At 40.9% G+C, this 16,741-nt stretch overlaps 1 protein-coding gene across 1 annotated transcript in view; it reads left to right on the top strand.

Annotated features, from left to right (window-relative positions):
* The window catches only part of LOC124613087, a 69,447-nt gene extending 55,163 nt beyond the window's left edge, over window positions 1-14,284 (top strand). The window contains exons 7-8 of the mRNA XM_047141678.1: window positions 7,591-7,793; window positions 13,256-14,284. Of these exons, the coding sequence (XP_046997634.1) occupies window positions 7,591-7,793; window positions 13,256-13,364 (312 nt within the window). The 3' untranslated portion in view covers window positions 13,365-14,284. The remainder of the gene's footprint in view (window positions 1-7,590; window positions 7,794-13,255) is intronic.
* The last annotated feature ends 2,457 nt before the right edge of the window (window positions 14,285-16,741 follow it).

Genomic DNA, 16,741 nt, shown 5'->3' with positions numbered 1-16,741 from the left:
TATGGAGGGGCGTGTGGTCAGCACACCTCTCTCCTGGCCGAATGTCAGTTTACAAGACCAGAGTCACTGCTTCACAATCAAGTAGCTCCTCAGTTTGCCTCACAAGGGCTGAGTGCACCCCACTTGCCAAGGGCTGAGTGCACCCCACTTGCCAAGGGCTGAGTGCACCCCACTTGCCAACAATGCTCGGCAGACCGGATGGTCAACCATCCAGCTGCTAGCCCAGCCTGACAGTGCTTAACTTCTGTGATATGACGAGCTGGTGTTACTACTGCGGCAAATGCCAAATGTTTGTAGGCATTGTTATTAAGATAGTGTTGATCAGTTTCTGAATGTTGTTATTCATATAGTGTTTCAAAGCAATGGAAAATTTGTGAATAGGCTAAACTACTCAACTTTGGATATTAGTAAAATATGAAATACACCTGCTATAACCAGGATCAAATAAATACTGAAAAATGCATTATTCAGAATTAAAATACCGGTATTGGTTTAACCAGTGGGTTTTTCCCATCCCTACTATCAGCTAGATAATGTTGGCTGCAGCCAACATTAACTACTAATAGAAGCCCTCTGACGTGTGCTGATTCAGAATTTGGAAACTGATAGGCAGACTTGCATGTAACATAATATATTTAGACTGCAAATTGAATTTGTATGCTTGGATTTACAGATGCTAACTGTACTCTCCAGTTAGGTTGCTAACTTCAATCTGTCAAAAAAAGTGCCCCTCTATGCCCGCACTGGCATGGTGGCCAACACAGTAGGTCTACTGCCATCTGCATAGTGGTTAGTTTTCACTAAGTGAGTTCTTCACAGGATATACATACTTTGATGTTTGCATTTGTCTGGTTATGATAAATCACTATTAAGCTCCTCTGGAGATATATTAGGTTGAGTGTTGAATGAAGCATAGCAGTTTGAAGGGCAGAGGAGAATAAGAAGCACTAAGTGGGGAAAAAAAACATCTCTCGTAGTTGTGTCGGGTAGTGAGAGCAGTAGTGGTTTGCTTGCTATCTGTGACAGATCATGCAAGAGTTAGGTAAGTTAGTGGTGGGTATCATGCAGGTGGGTGCCTGTTACTTTGAGGCGTTGTTACTGGGCTGTCGCAGCTGGGTACCGATGTTGACTTCTCGACCAACATCAGCATACCTGTAACAGTTGGGTTCATAGGTTAGTGTCCAATAGGTCACACACTGGATTCACAGTGTAGGGTAGTATTGGTGGTTTGTTTGTGCATTAGTATGCAAGTTTGTCGGCTTCTCTGCTGTTGCCTGTTGGTCAGCTGTGTAAGGATAAAAGGATCGTTAGTGTCTCTAAGAGTTTCTGTGTAGTGGTGTGATGAACTTTTTGAGTACTTTCTTGAGGGTTTCAAGGTAGTATTCATTGTGAAGGTCCACAGTGTGAATGCAGTGTGAAGTGTTGCTAATGATGCATAGCACTTTGTTCTATATGAATTGCAGGCGTGTAGGAGCTGCATATCCCCAGACACAAGCTGTGTACATCAGAGGTCTGGTCACTGTCATGTACATGGATTGTGATACCTTCCTGTTTAGTATGCTCTCCCTGTTCAACATTTTGTTTGAGCCTCACATGCGCTCTGTTGGGAACGTATTCCATGTGGTTCCGCCACACAAGTTTCCAGTCCAGCCAGACACTGAGGTATCTGATTTTCTCTCGGAAACACGTTGGGCATGCATGTATTATTACATGCCTACAGTGTTGGTGTTTGCGCAGTAGTTTTGGTCTGCGTATGAACAGAACTTCTTCACAGTTTTTGACGTTCCGTTCAACAAAGGCTCGGAAGTTCTGACTGCTGTCTGTAATCATGATTTAATGTTTGACGGTTTTCAGTCTGTGCAAGGATGGCTGCGTTGTCCGCATAGACAGCCAACATTGTGTTTTGTGTTGCTGGGAGATCATTAATGTAGAGGTTGGACAAGATGACCCCCATTATGCTTCCCCGAGGTACTCCAGCCTGAATACCATGTTGTCAATTGTTTGCCCTGCACATCAATGTTGAAACATCTGTTTGTGAGATATACGAGACATAAAAGCCCATCGGGGAAACCAACATCACTTAGGTTGCATATGAGGTAGTTGTGCCAGAGACGATTGAAAGGAACACAATCCCCATGTCTTTGTTCGTGTTGTAGCCATGTGTTATAGGTTCAAATATGCAGAGGAGTTGTGCTGTTGAGTGGCAATTTCTAAAGCCAAATTGCTCAGATCTTAAGGCGTCACTGACGATGCAGTGCCTAGTGGTGTGTTTTAGTATTACCTTCTCAACAATCTTGCTGAGTGACCACAGCAGACTGATGAGTCGATAGTTTTGTGGGAGGGAGTGGTCTTTCCCTGGCTTTCTGAACATCAGGACCTTGGCTGCCTTCCAAAAGTCAGTGACATATTGGCGTTGCAAGGTGGCATTCGTTAAGTATGTAAGGTATTCTGCAGCTCTGTCTGTGAGCTACTGGAGGACATGGTTTTGAATGCCTTCAGGACCAGGGGATTTCCTAGCATTGAAATACTTGATAGCTCTAGTGATTTCGTTCATGCTAGTACGTCAGATCTCGTTACACGTGGGCTGGGCTAGAAGTCATGTAACCTCCTGGTCTGTTTAAAGTGTGAATACTGGGTCTGAAGGAGCCAGATTTGGCATGAAAGACACTGCAGGTGTTGTTGCCATCAGCTTTGCCTTCTCCTTCGCAAAGTATGCAGGGCAGTCTGGGCCTTGTAGAGTAGGAATGTAATGTTTATCCCTGGTGAAGTGTCTGGCGAACTTCCACATGCCAAGACATATGGCATCTAGCCCTGAGGGTTTCTGCCCCTATTGATCGTTTCTAAATGTTTGTATTTTCTCCCTATTAGTACCTGGTACGCTGCCAGTATCTCGTAAGGCAGTTCCTCATAAAGATAAGACCCAGGATTACCTGGACAAGGCTGACAAGTGTTCTTGGAGCGTTGTATGTGGAACTACATCAGACGTTGCATCTTGGACACTGGCAGTATGAAACTCCATCGTCTCATCAGTTTGTTGTGTGTTGTTAATTTCAGGAGTGTCTGGGATATGACTATCAAGTGTTTCCGTGAACAGAGTCCACTTTGCGCTCTTGCAGTTTAGTATCCTGTGTGGTTCTGTGTCACGCGAAGTATTATAGACATGTGGTCTGAGTCCAGATCAGTTTCCAACTGTAAGACTGCGTGTGCATGTGATGCCCTTGATAAAGTCTGTGTTTAACACGTCTGGCCTGTGTGGGCATGTTTATATAGTTTCTTGTCATTGGAGGTACATATTTGTGAATTCCACTCAAGGTGTTTTGCATTTAGATCTCCAGCAGTGATTACCCACAGTGCTTGTTGAGAACTGTACTGGTATCATGTGTTCCTATGTTTTTAGGTGGGTTGTATAGTGGTACCAGAGTGGGGTTTAGTTCCGTTGTACTTGACCCTGACGGCCACAGGCTCTAGTCTCTCAAGTACAGGGAGCCCAATGTTTGTGTGTTCTGTGTCTTTGTACATGATGATGGCTGTGTCACACCCATTCCTGCCGTCCGCTTGGTTGGTATGATAGATGCAGTAACCTGGAATGTTTAATTGTTTGTGAGGCGTAGGCAGCGTTTCATTCACGAGCGATTCGGTTACCCTTTTGCTCCATGAACGCAACCATTTCAGTTCCCTTTGTTTACAACACCGTTGGCATTCCAAAACAGTATCTGAGAGATTGTGTTGATGTTTGCTTTACAGGCTTGGTGTGGCGTGTTACCCAGTAGTGTGATAATAGTTTGCATGAGGTCACTCCAAAAGAAATGCACAATGTTTTTGTAAAAATACAGTTTCCATTCTGCATGTGTGAAAGTTCTACAGTGTGGATACATCCTTCCCACTTGTTTTTATACTTAGTTCAACCTGTTCCCGTGAGTGGCGCCATCACAGCATGTCTTCAAGATGGCTGCTACACTTGACGTTCGTCAGAAGCAACGTGCTGTCATAGAATCCCTGTGCTGTGAAAACGAGACAGTGGGAAACATCGACAAGAGGTTGAAAAAGGTGTATGGAAATGCTGCTGTCGATCGCAGTACAGTTAGTCGGTGGGCAAGCAGGTTACGTGATGAAAGCGGGCATGACAATATTGAGAATTGTCCTCGCAGCGGCAGGCCTCGTACTGCATACACTCCAGACAATGTGCAGAGAGTTAACGAATTGGTGACTGCTGACAGACGCATCACAGTGAATGAATTGTCACGCTACGTTGGGATAGGGGAAGGAAGTGTTTGCAGAATTCTGAAAGTGTTGGTGTTAAAAAAGGTTTGTGCCAGGTGGGTTCCCAGGATGTTGACAGTGGCTCACAAAGAAACAAGAAAAACGGTATACAGCGAACTTTTATAACAGTACAAGAATGGAGATGAATTTCTTGACAGGTGATGAAACATGGCTCCATCATTTTTCACCAGAAATGAAGAGACAATCAATGGAGTGGCATCATGCAAATTCAACCAAGAAAAAAAAAGGAAAAAAAAAAAATTCGAAACCACACCTTCTACTGGAAAAGTTATGGCTATGGTGTTTTTCGATTCCGAATGACTCTTGCTTGTGGACATCATGCCAAGTGGAATCACCACAAATTCTGATGCATATGTGACGACACTGAAGAAACTTCAAGTTTGACTGAGTCGTGTTCGGCCACATCGGCAAAATCAGGATGTTTTGCTGTTGCACGACAATGCACGGCCACATGTCAGTCAAAAAAACCATGGAAGCGATCACAAATCTTGGATGGACAACACTGAAAAACCCGCCGTACAGTCCTGACCTGGCTCCATGTGACTATCATCTCTTTGGGAAACTGAAAGACTCTCTTCGTGGATCAAGGTTTGAAGATGATGACTCCCTTGTGCACGTTGCCAAACAGTGGCTCCAACAGGTTGGTTCAGAATTTTACTGTGCAGGTATACAGGCGCTGATTCCAAGGTGGCGTAAGGCAGTTGAGAGGGATGGAAATTAGGTGGAGAAATGAAAATATTGTTCCTAAAGGATTTATCTACACACTGTAAAACTTTCAAGCATATAGAATAAAAGATGGATTAAAAAAATAGTGTGCATTTCTTCTGGAGTGACCATCGTATGTTAGTCCAGTTGAGCGGGTCTGACATGGACTGCGTGAAGAGTTGGGAGGTACACCCTTTAATCTTCTTGACTATTTTGGTAGTCACGAGTCCAGGGCTGTCCTGTGCACACTTCGCTGCTGCAGTGGAGTAAAACTGAAGTGCATCTGTACAGATTGAAACTGTGTAACAACAAAACTCGGACAGTATTTAGTCCATCTGTCCATCCCTTCTGTGAAATACTTGCTATGTCATTTCTAATAGTCTTCCCAGTTGTCTTCATATTGCTCAGTTTCAGTTTTTCATTTTTGGCTGTTTCTGTGTTTACTTGTGTGTTATGTCCGAGTGAAAAATCTGGGAGGGAATAACAATATAAAGTAGGATAAATTATTACCACAGTTGAGACATTGATCAGCAGACGGGAACACCTCTAGGCACTGAGGCCCAATTATTTTTAAATGTGCCTGTCTGCCAGTCAACACCTATGTGTGAGGCCTATTTTTTAAGTAAGTTCCATTTTGAAATAAAAATAAAACCAGTCAACCTCTTTAGCAATTTTATTTTTACATGAGAGCCTGGGCTTTAATCATCTTTTCGCATAATTCCAATCAATTTTAAGGCGCTTATAGTACCATACAACCAGCTTTGAATACCATCCTCATAAAAATGTGCTGCCTGAGCATAACTTTAGATAATTTAAATGGTCTGTAACAATTGCATAGAACACACTTATTGACACTTATTATTTATGGGATGGTACAGAAATGGGTGAGAGCTTTTAAAGATGGCACTACGAATGTGCATAAGGAGAACAAAGTAGGCAACCTTTAGTCATTACTGATAATTTGATGCAGAAAGTTAATGAAAAGATGAGAGAGAACAGACACTTCATGATTTAATGTTATGTGATGTGTTTCCTCATGTAAAATGTGCTTTATGCAGTTGTTACAAAATGTTTAAATTATTGAAAGCTATACTCTGGCAGCAGATTCCTACTAGGATGGTATTCAAAGTTGATTGTACAATATGATAAGTGTCTTAATATTAGTGAGACTTATGTAGAAAAGTAAATTAAAGTACAGACTTTCATGTAAAAATAAAATTGCTTAGAGAAATTTACTTGTTATATTCTGATCTCAAAACTGTACTTAGTTAAAATCATGCATCGTATTATGTCTGTTCTGTTAAAAACATGTCTCGTATTGTCTGTTCTACATAATGCATGTAACTTCCCACCTGTCTTCCTCTTCCATTTGTGGCCTGTAAGATAATCAGTTTCATGTCCTTCATTTTGTTCTCCACGCTCTATTTCACAACCCATTGGCTACTTCTTTTACCCATTCAGCTGCTACAAATTGAGGAGGTGCAGTAGTTAACTGTGGGTTTGTACCCAGACATAGCATGGATCAAAAGTTGACCCATGGTTCGTGAATTTAGTGTTCAGTGATGTCCGTAAATTACTACATAAAAATGCTAGTATTTTTCCTACCTGGAAATCACTCATTCATGTCAAGCCAAACTTATGATAAATTTAACAACCTTACCAGTATACTAATATTAAACTAGAAGCCAATTACCACCGTTTTCTTTTTCTACCATTGTTGTTCTCTCGGCCATGCACCTTTATCTCTCCTTGCATTTTCATCATCCTGTCTCCATCTTGCTACCTCTATTGCCTTTCCGCAACCTTTCAGCTGATGTATCCTTTCTTTCGTAAATGGAGACTCCTCGTGCTTTTTATAATTTATAGTTCACATTCAGACCTTCAGTTTGTTGTAGCTAGTGTGTTGGTCTCTTAGCACATTGACTCACAAGAAAGTCTTGGACCATTCGGCAGTTTGAAAATGTGAGATATTCGTACACCTGTCTTCCTTCACCTTTTAATAGTAGCCAGTTGCTTGATATCCAGTAACAATGTCACCTTATCCTTACACCTCTAGAATAGCAAGGACAAATGAAAATAACTGAACTGTATTATCTACAGATCTTAAAGGATAGCATCATGGACTCTGATGTTTGCAGATAGGGGTAAAAGGATAGATCAATGAATTGTGAAACATTTTAGAAGGAAGAAAGAAAACTATTAATTGTCAAATATGCTGCGATTGGAACATTTGCCTCTTCACTCTTCCTGACAGAAATGTTGCAGCTCTCTAAATTTGGTCTCGAATGTCAAATGTTTAATTGCAGATAAATGTGGTATTTATTGCCTAAAATTGTGAACTTGCCTTAATTGGCAGCTACCAATAGTTTTTCCGCTTCATTGTTGACTTCTTGAGTTCTTTTGCTACAATAAACTTACTTCTCATAACATCCTTTCTTGATCTTTTGCAGTGTCTTGTTGTATGAGCTACATTTACTTCATAGCTACTATGAAGTAAAATTTTTACTAACTTTCTGTATTGGTTTGGAGTGGGTGTTAGTTATTTTTAGTTAAATTAAGCAAAACTTAATAGTTTGATTTTTAAAACTCTTGCTTGTTTTGCAGGAATTGTTTGAAGACATTGGAACATTAGTTGTATCACGTTTGGTGCGGCCAGGCACTGCCGAAGTTGTGTATGCTAGACTTGAGGATGCATTACGTGCAGTTGACGTTTATCATAATCGACAACTTGATGGGCAGCCAATGAAGTGCATGTTGGTGAATTCACGACCTCCCGTCTTACAAAGTGGCAGTCGAAGTTCTTCGACGTGAGTAATTTTCACCTGTTTGTGATGCACTTATTTCTGCCAAATCTGTACATTGCTGTTCTCCAAAAATTTGTGTTATTTTTATCATTTGTCCTTGAGAGTGGCTCATAAACTTGCATTGAGATGTTAGTCCCATTCTTGCTATATTATTTTGGTTTGCAGTTCACAAGGCCAAAGGTGATTTCATCTACTCTTATATCAGAGCTGTAGTATCAATTTTGTCCTTGGTTAAACTTTCCTTAAAAAATATTTGTACAGCTATAAGTGATTCATAGAATACTACAAAATTAAAAGTTGCACATGGCAGGTGATGGATAACAGTACATAACCAGTAACGAGTCAACCTGTCCACCCAAGGCACTGGCGCCGCACCAGGTGGCCTTTGGTCTGGCTGGTTGGCTCCCGTGATGAGAGCCCTCGTATGCAGTGGGCGGCAAGATGTTTGGCTTCATGAAACCAAATTTCAGTCACTGTCCATGAGACATTGGTAGTGTCTTCAGACAGATGACAATTCAGTGCAAATCTTTACAGCCCTCCTTCATCACACCAGGGAACGAAAGCAAAATCAAATGACTTGCAGACACTTACACTCCCCTTAGTTCCTGGTTAACACCTGAACAGATGGACAGTCGTTTTACCCTGTTAGAACAAAGTTCTTTGCAGGTGACATCGAAAAGTATTCAATTGAACTCTTAAGTGGCAATTTACTGAACGGTCCCATCTCAAGACGGAAAATCCTACCACATCTCAGGTGCTACTCTCTCTCTCTCTCTCTCTCTCTCTCTCTCTCTCTCTCTCTCTCTCCCCCCCCCCCCCCCCATGACTTTTGGCATTTTCCTCTATGTTCTTCAGGAGTATCAGGGTCTGCAATCATTTTCACTGATGGCTCTAAAACCATTTATAGGAGGGAATGTACTTCGTCATCTACATCTCCTGCCTGCCAGGGACAACATGTAGTGTTTTTGCAGCTGATAGCCATTAACAGAGCCCTATCTTTTATTAAACAGGCCCCCCTCAACCACATTTTAATTTTTAATGACTCATTGAGCAACCTCCAAGCCTTTGATCAGTCATAATCTTCTCACTCTGTGATACCTGCTATTTGTGACTTTAGTTGTATTGCCTCTGCACGTGTTTTTCTGTGGATCCCAAGCCATATGGGTATGTTAGGGAATCAACACTCTTGACAGTTCGGTCAGAGAAGCAATTATTTTATTACTCACACAGCTTTTGGTTTGATGATCTCGGGTGCAGATTTGCAGGTGCAAATAAGATCTCTCATCAGAGATTGAGCATGTTGTGGCTTACTGACCCCTCTAATAAACTCTGCTTGCATGGTGCTGCAGCTTCAGTTCTTCGCAGAAGGAATCTGCCACCCGGTGTCATCTCTGCATTAGTCATGCCAGATTAACCCCTAGTTTTATTTAATGTAATAAGCCTTACAGACAGTAGCTCATGTCCTGAGGGAATGCCCCACTCGTAGCTCTCAATGCTAAGCATGGACATTTGGATACTTTGCCGCTAATATTGGCAGATGACTCAGACAGTTGAACTGGTTGGGCAGTTTTCTCCATGAAAGTGGTTGTTGTTCTTAGAAACAATATTTTAAACTACTTTTGGGATAAGGCCAGGTGGTTAGGGTTTGTGCTTCTGGGAAAAATCCCCTTTCTTGGATGGCTGTGGCACAGTTCACTAAGCATTCATGCCTCTAAGTAGAACAGTAAGTAAAGCTTTGTGATAAAAGTATTAACTGTAGATTGTGGGAATATCAAAAGGAAAAAAGCCAGACCTGTTAACCCCACTTCCCCACCTCCCTCCCTTTGTATGACAATGTCAAGAGACAGTGGGCAGTTCTTTGTTGCATCATTCACCTTATCCACCACCTCTGTCACCTACAGACATGTTCTGCTTCCAGAAACAAAAAAATTACTTGAGGGAAGTGTTGAAGATGCAACTTCACTATGTAAATCTCTGTAGCTGTGGCTGACAAACTTACATTCCGAAAGACGTCTTGTTTGAGACCGTGAAGATACAGCAACAGGGTGTATACGACCCAGGACATCTGGGAAAACCCCGGGAATTTTTTCATCTGGGAGAAAACTGGGAAAAACATGGGAATTTTTTAGAATTTCAGGAATTTTTCAGTGTTTTAGTTTTCAGTTAAATTTTTGTAATTTTTTGTCTGCTAAGAACTGATAGTCTAACAGAGAATATTACTGTATCCCACTACTGCAGAACAATAGTGCAGCAATAGAACATAAACAAGAGAAAAAAATGAACATAAGTTGCAAATGAAATGGGCCATGTACAGTGAAACACTCTGCCCATGCAAGTGTCTGCCAACAGCGAAATGTGTTAAAGACATTAGGACGAAAGACCATGCAACACTTCATAACAACAAACAGTTTGCAATGAGTGTGACGTCACAAATATTTACATTAGCACCGTTAAAGCAGTTGCCGGCGGGCTCATGCGTTTGCGCAGTTGAGTCGCATGTGAACAGTACATTCTCCCACTTCTGGCTGCTTCAAGTGTGGCTGTTGGTTGTATTGACTGTAGTAAGCAGTCAAATGCTGCCTGCAAAAATTTTTCTGGCATGCAGTGTTTACATTTAGTGATTCTGCTGTTTCCTCTTCGTGTGCAGCTCTCACGTCAAATGAAAACAAAATGGATTTCTGGGGCCGGGAGCCATAAGTTGAATTAAAATACGTCCTCACAATTATAGAAGGCTAAAACAAATTATTAGTTTCAGTTTCTTGTTTTGTTTAATTTCCAGATTTTTGACAGTCAAGCATTAATCATCTTGCGGATGATGAAGTTATTTTCATCAGTTTGTAACAAAGTGTTTCATTCTAGACTATTTGCAAATTTAAACTGTTTCCTACATTTCAAGTGCACGTTAGTATGGTTTACGAAATTCTGATACTATGAATGTGTGTCCTGTTTCTTTTATGACGTAATGTAAGCTCGCTTAATGCTTTAAACGTATGGACATACATGGTGCCCACGTCATTGTATCTCCGTACACGCAGTAACGACTGTTTTCTGGTGGTCAATGGCAGCTGCTGAAATGAATCTGTTTTTAATAGCTCAAGGGAAAATATTGCGAATCGTAGTTTGAAAAGCGTCGCTTGCAATGTACGAGGTGCATTCAAGTTCTAAGGCCTCCGATTTTTTTTCTCCGGACTGGAAAGAGATAGAAACATGCGCATTGTTTTAAAAAAGAGGCCGCGTTCATTGTCAATACGTCCCAGAGATGGCAGCACCATACGGCAGATGGAATTTTACCGCCAGCGGCAAGAATGAGAACTGTTTTAAATACTTAAAATGGCGACGTTTTCCTTACTTGAACAGCGTGCAATCATTCGTTTTTTGAATTTGCGTGGTGTGAAACCAATTGAAATTCATCGTCAGTTGGAGACATGTGGTGATGGAGTTATGGATGTGTCGAAAGTGTGTTTGTGGGTGCGACAGTTTAATGAAGGCAGAACATCGTGTGACAACAAACCGAAACAACCTCGGGCTCGCACAAGCCGGTCTGACGACATGATCGAGAAAGTGGAGAGAATTGTTTTGGGGATTGCCGAATGACTGTTGAACAGATCGCCTCCAGAGTTGGCATTTCAGTGGGTTCTGTGCACACAATCCTGCACGCCGACCTGAAAATGCGAAAAGTGTCATCCAGTTGGGTGCCACGAATGCTGACGGACGACCACATGGCTGCCCGTGTGGCATGTTGCCAAGCAATGTTGATGCGCAACGACAGCATGAATGGGACTTTCTTTTCGTCGGTTGTGACAGTGGATGAGACGTGGATGCCATTTTTCAATCCAGAAACAAAGTGCCAGTCAGCTCAATGGAAGCACACAGATTCACCGCCACCAAAAAAATTTCGGGTAACCGCCAGTGCTGAAAAAATGATGGTGTCCATGTCCTGGGACAGCGAGGGCGTAATCCTTACCCATTGCGTTCCAAAGGGCACTACGGTAACAGGTGCATCCTACGAAAATGTTTTGAAGAACAAATTCCTTCCTGCACTGCAACAAAAACATCCGGGAAGGGCTGCGCGTGTGCTGTTTCACCAAGACAATGCACCCGCACATCAAGCTAACGTTACGCAACAGTTTCTTCGTGATAACAACTTTGAAGTGATTCCTCATGCTCCCTCCTCTCCTGACCTGGCTCCTAGAGACTTTTGGCTTTTTCCAACAATGAAAGACACTCTCCGTGGCTGCACATTCACCAGCCATGCTGCTATTGCCTCAGCGATTTTCCAGTGGTCAAAACAGACTCCTAAAGAAGCCTTTGCCGCTGCCATGGAATCATGGCGTCAGCGTTGTGAAAAATGTGTACGTCTGCAGGGCGATTACGTCGAGAAGTATCGCCAGTTTCATCGATTTCGGGTGAGTAGTTAATAAGAAAAAAAATCTGAGGCCTTAGAACTTGAATTCACCTCGTAAATTTCCTTTTACGCAAGATGAATTATGTTGCGCATGAAAACTTGCAATGAATTTCTTAAATCACAGTGTGTTTGACTCTCATTTAAAACTTAACATTTTGAGGAGCAGACACACAGACCAGACATTTGCCATTATTTAAAATTTTGCTGGCACATTTGTGTGATGTATCTTAAAGTGACACAGACTTAAAAAAAAAGACAAATTTATCCATGAAAGCATAGCTTTTCTGGTGGCTTATTGATCTTAGAGGCTGGTATTATATGTGAAAATGAAGCTTTTCTTGTAGCCACACTTTTATATTAATTTAAACCCTTAAATTTTCCTACTTGCGTATTCATGCTACTTACGTGATGTTGCTGTTGACTGACTATATGACAGAGTTCTGTGCTCTGAATATCTGCTTTTATTGGCTGGTGAGATCACGTGACGTGAGCTATGATTGGCTTAAAAAAGCACATCGCAATCTCGGGTTCATAGTTTTGGAAACTAACATGTAATATGAAAATATGCAGTGTACTTGTTACTGCACATCAAATATATTTCCTTTTTTTTCCACTTGCGGTCGTTTATTGATGTACTGGGAATTTTAAGCTGATGCATAAAACCTTAACACTTCAAAGGATTGATAAGTTTTACAGTTTCGAGAGAAAGTATACTGTCACTTAACAGGGAAAAAGTGTATTTTTAGCCGGGAAATCGAGGAATTTGTTTTTCCTTGTCTGCATATACACCCTGTGCAACTACACGTTATTTCAAATCATATTTTTAGCAAACAGTCAATATGTAATGTCTCTTTTATTGCCATAGTCTTAAAGCTAATGAACTGCACTGTGTATTAGGTACCATTTGTATGCTATTTTCAAATAAAGTGAAAATGAGTTTGCCCATACCTTGCATTGTGTAGTAGTAGTACAATAATTTGAAAATTTTCTGAACACATTTAAATACTTAAAATAAAATGTAGTCACCATTGATACAAAACAGTATATTTTTATGTTTCAGTGGTTTACGGTCAACTTCCGATGCAGCAATAAAATTGCCAACAGGCACGAAGTCATCAGTTGCTCCTGATATTGGAACAATCCACAAGGCCCTGTTCAACAAATCCTAATTTTCTGGCAGTTCTGTCTAATGGCATAAAACCATATGGACAAATTTGTTTAAAGTTGTGTTTTGACCTTAGCAAACAGTGTGTGTAGGCACATTGTACAATATGCATGATTTTGTTGACGTGTATACTTACAAAAAGCAGATGTAAAGGAAGCAGGGACACATCCTGTATGTTCTGGTTAAAATACTGTCATTTATATTGCTGTGGAACTTTTGAAGTGCTGTTGTTTTTTGCCTGCCAAAGAAAGCTCCACTGCTCCTTTATTATTGGTAGCATTTCGTGTTTCACTTGACAAGAGTGAATGTACACGATTTTTAGCAATGTGTCTGTTGAATGCAAACATTAAAAGCTCTTTCACAACAGTACTGTTATAACTTAAAAATTTAAAGCAATATCTATTTTTAATAATGCAGAGCATAGACAGTAGAATCACCCTTGGCAGATGATTGTAGTTGGCAGTTAATGCAAGTATGCAGCATATGTTAAAATATAGAACTTAATCTTTCAGAACAAGAAGCTTGTTCAACAGGAGTAACTGAACAGAGCAGTGAAGCGTGAACACGACGAAGACCTGCTTGGGGTGCATCATATTTATCGATTAAATAAATTTCTTTGTTTCCCTACCTGTCTGTCCTGAACTATTTTTTTAGTGTGAAGTTGTTACATTATTTAACGATACATTGAGTGTTTCCTCTGGGATGATAAAAATAGCGATCAGGGCTAGACCTGATTTCTCATGCTGTTACTTTTAAGTTTTTGTTTTGATTTTGTAAGGGTTGCCTTTTCTAAATATGTGTAACACGTGAGACTTGGCCAACTGATATGATACTGAGAAGACAAGTGATTTCTGCTGTCTGTGAGGATATCACACTGGGAAACAAATGTATATTCATTGCTATTAAAATGCCTTTGTCACATTATTTTCTTCTGCATGTTTCTGAAGTCCTTAAAAATTATTCTATCCAGTCGTGTGTCATTTTCAAGTAGCAACTGCTTAAAAGTGATATTACATTTGGAATATTGAACAACATAATGTGAAATGAGTGCACAAGACCAAATATCAGAAACTACAGTAGAGTTTGAATTTTCTGTGTGTGTGTGTGTGTGTGTGTGTGTGTGTGTGTGTGTGTGTGTGTGTGTGTTGGGGGGGGGGGGGGGGAGCACGCTCTCCCCCCACCCTCTCCTTCCAGAAAGGGTGATGGTGGGATTGCTTGTCATTGTGCTCTCCAAGGTTAGGTGGGTAGGAAGGTCAGAGTCCAGTATGCTTGTTAGAGGGGTCACATCTGAGATATGGAGGAGGCTCTGTAAATTGTGACTCCTGTCAGTATGAATGCCTGGGTTGAGAGGGTAGGTGGACGCTGTGAAGAAGACAGCTAGCATTACCTGTGAGGTGGAAGCAGAGCTAGCATTTCACAGCATGGTTCCCAGAACCAATTGCAGTCCCCTGGTTTGGAGTTGAGTGAAAGACTTAAACCTAAGGTCCAGATGATTCCTTAACAATGTTGGATATAGATTTCTCAACCTCCACATTCGGCTGGAGAATTGGAGGACCCCCTCCTCCCCTTAATAGGTCAGGCATGCTTTACGCGCAGGAAGTTGGTAAAAGGATAGTGTAGTACATTTCACTGGTTTATGTAAGTAAGTCCAGGAGCATCAATGGAAAGGTCCCAAAACAAGTCTGATAGCAGATGTTAATAGCAATTAAAGTCTGAATTCCAATCAGAATACACTATATCACAAACATAGGTTGAACACCAGTGATGGAGCCATGTTTATAGCAGTCAAAATGTACGTAATGAATTTAGTATAGATTCCAAATGTGTAGTAATTTGGGTGAAGATATGTGTAAAAGTTGTATCAGACATGGTCATCGGATGCTTTTATAGACCCCAAGCCTCAAGGTCAGTAGTGGTGAAACATTTGAGGTGAATGTTTGAGGATAGTGTCACATAAATTCTCTGGTCATGTTACAGTGTTAGGTGGGGATTTTAGCTCGCCAATTGCAGACTGGGAGACTCAAGTAATCGGGTCTGGTAGTAGGATCAGGGAATACTGTGATATTGTTCTAAGTGCCTTGTCCAAAAATTGCCTTGACCAGTTAACTGTTGAACTGAGTTATAAAAAAAATGATATATTGAATTTCCTGGTCATCGACAGACATGAACTTTTCGACTCAGCAATCGCCAGGAAACTATGATCATAAGGCCATTATAGCATCCCAGAATAAGGCAGTAAATAGTAATATAAAGAAAGGTAGGAAGATATTTTGGCTTAGCAAAAGCAACAGAAAACAGTTTATCTGAATGGTCAACATCAAACATCATCACTGACAATGCATTGCATCAATGGACAAATAAGAGTGTGTTGTATAATATGCATTAGTCAGCGAAGTGCCAAGGAATGTGGAGGGATGTGTGAAAGACCAACCATGGTTCGACAGCCATGTTTGAAAGTTGCTACAAAAGCAAAGAGGGCAGATTTAAACATAGCCAAAGCCTTGCAAACAAAAACTGAAGAAAACCAAAATTAATGATTCAAAAGTAAAATTCTACCAACTCAGCTGAAAATCCTAAGAAGTTTTGATGTTAAGGTTAAATCAGTAAATGTATTGAAGCCATCTGTCCAGTCTTTGTGACCACAACGGCATCAAAATAGAGGTTAATACAGAGAAGGCCACAATACTAAGCACCTTTTCCTAAAACTGTTTCACTGTGGAAGACCATGCTGGTTTCTCCTTTAAATCGTTATAAATATGTCAAAATGAGGGTGGTTGGAATAAGTCGCCATGGATAGAAAAGCAACTGATGTTGCTCAAAAGAGGAAAGGCCACTGATCCTTACAGGATACCTGTATGATTCTACATAATGATGCAAACGAACTCTCTCCTCTTCTAGCAGCTGTGTAATGTAGTTTTCTGACGGAGGGAAATGTTCCTAGTGATTGGAAGAAAGCACAGGTCATTTCGATTTTTTTCTAAAAGGTTCATTGAATAGGTGCACAAAATGATAGGCCTCTATATTTGATGTTGGTCTGTTTTAAAATTTTGGAACATGTGTATTACAGTGGCTCTGGAGACAAGTTCTCCTGTAAAGGAATAAATATGGGTGAAATCCAGTTCACTCTGTTTGTTAATGAGACCCATAAAGCAGTAGATAGCGTCACTTAGGTTGATGCTGTGGTCCTTGACTTCCGGAAGCTACTAGATACAGTTAGACACTGTCACCTAATAAACAAAATAAAAGTCTATGGAATATTGGACCAGCTGTGTGATTGGAATGACGAGAGTCTATTAAAAGATCACAACATGTCAATGGAAAATCCAAGATGGAATGAGTGTGGCCTCTGATGGAATGTGTGTGTGTGTGTGTGTGTGTGTG

Source organism: Schistocerca americana, chromosome 1 (assembly GCF_021461395.2).
Source record: "Schistocerca americana isolate TAMUIC-IGC-003095 chromosome 1, iqSchAmer2.1, whole genome shotgun sequence".
In the NCBI taxonomy this organism is placed as follows: domain Eukaryota; kingdom Metazoa; phylum Arthropoda; class Insecta; order Orthoptera; family Acrididae; genus Schistocerca; species Schistocerca americana.
The sequence above is the reverse complement of the archived record's forward strand: the minus strand, read 5'-3'. Positions and strand labels throughout refer to the sequence as shown.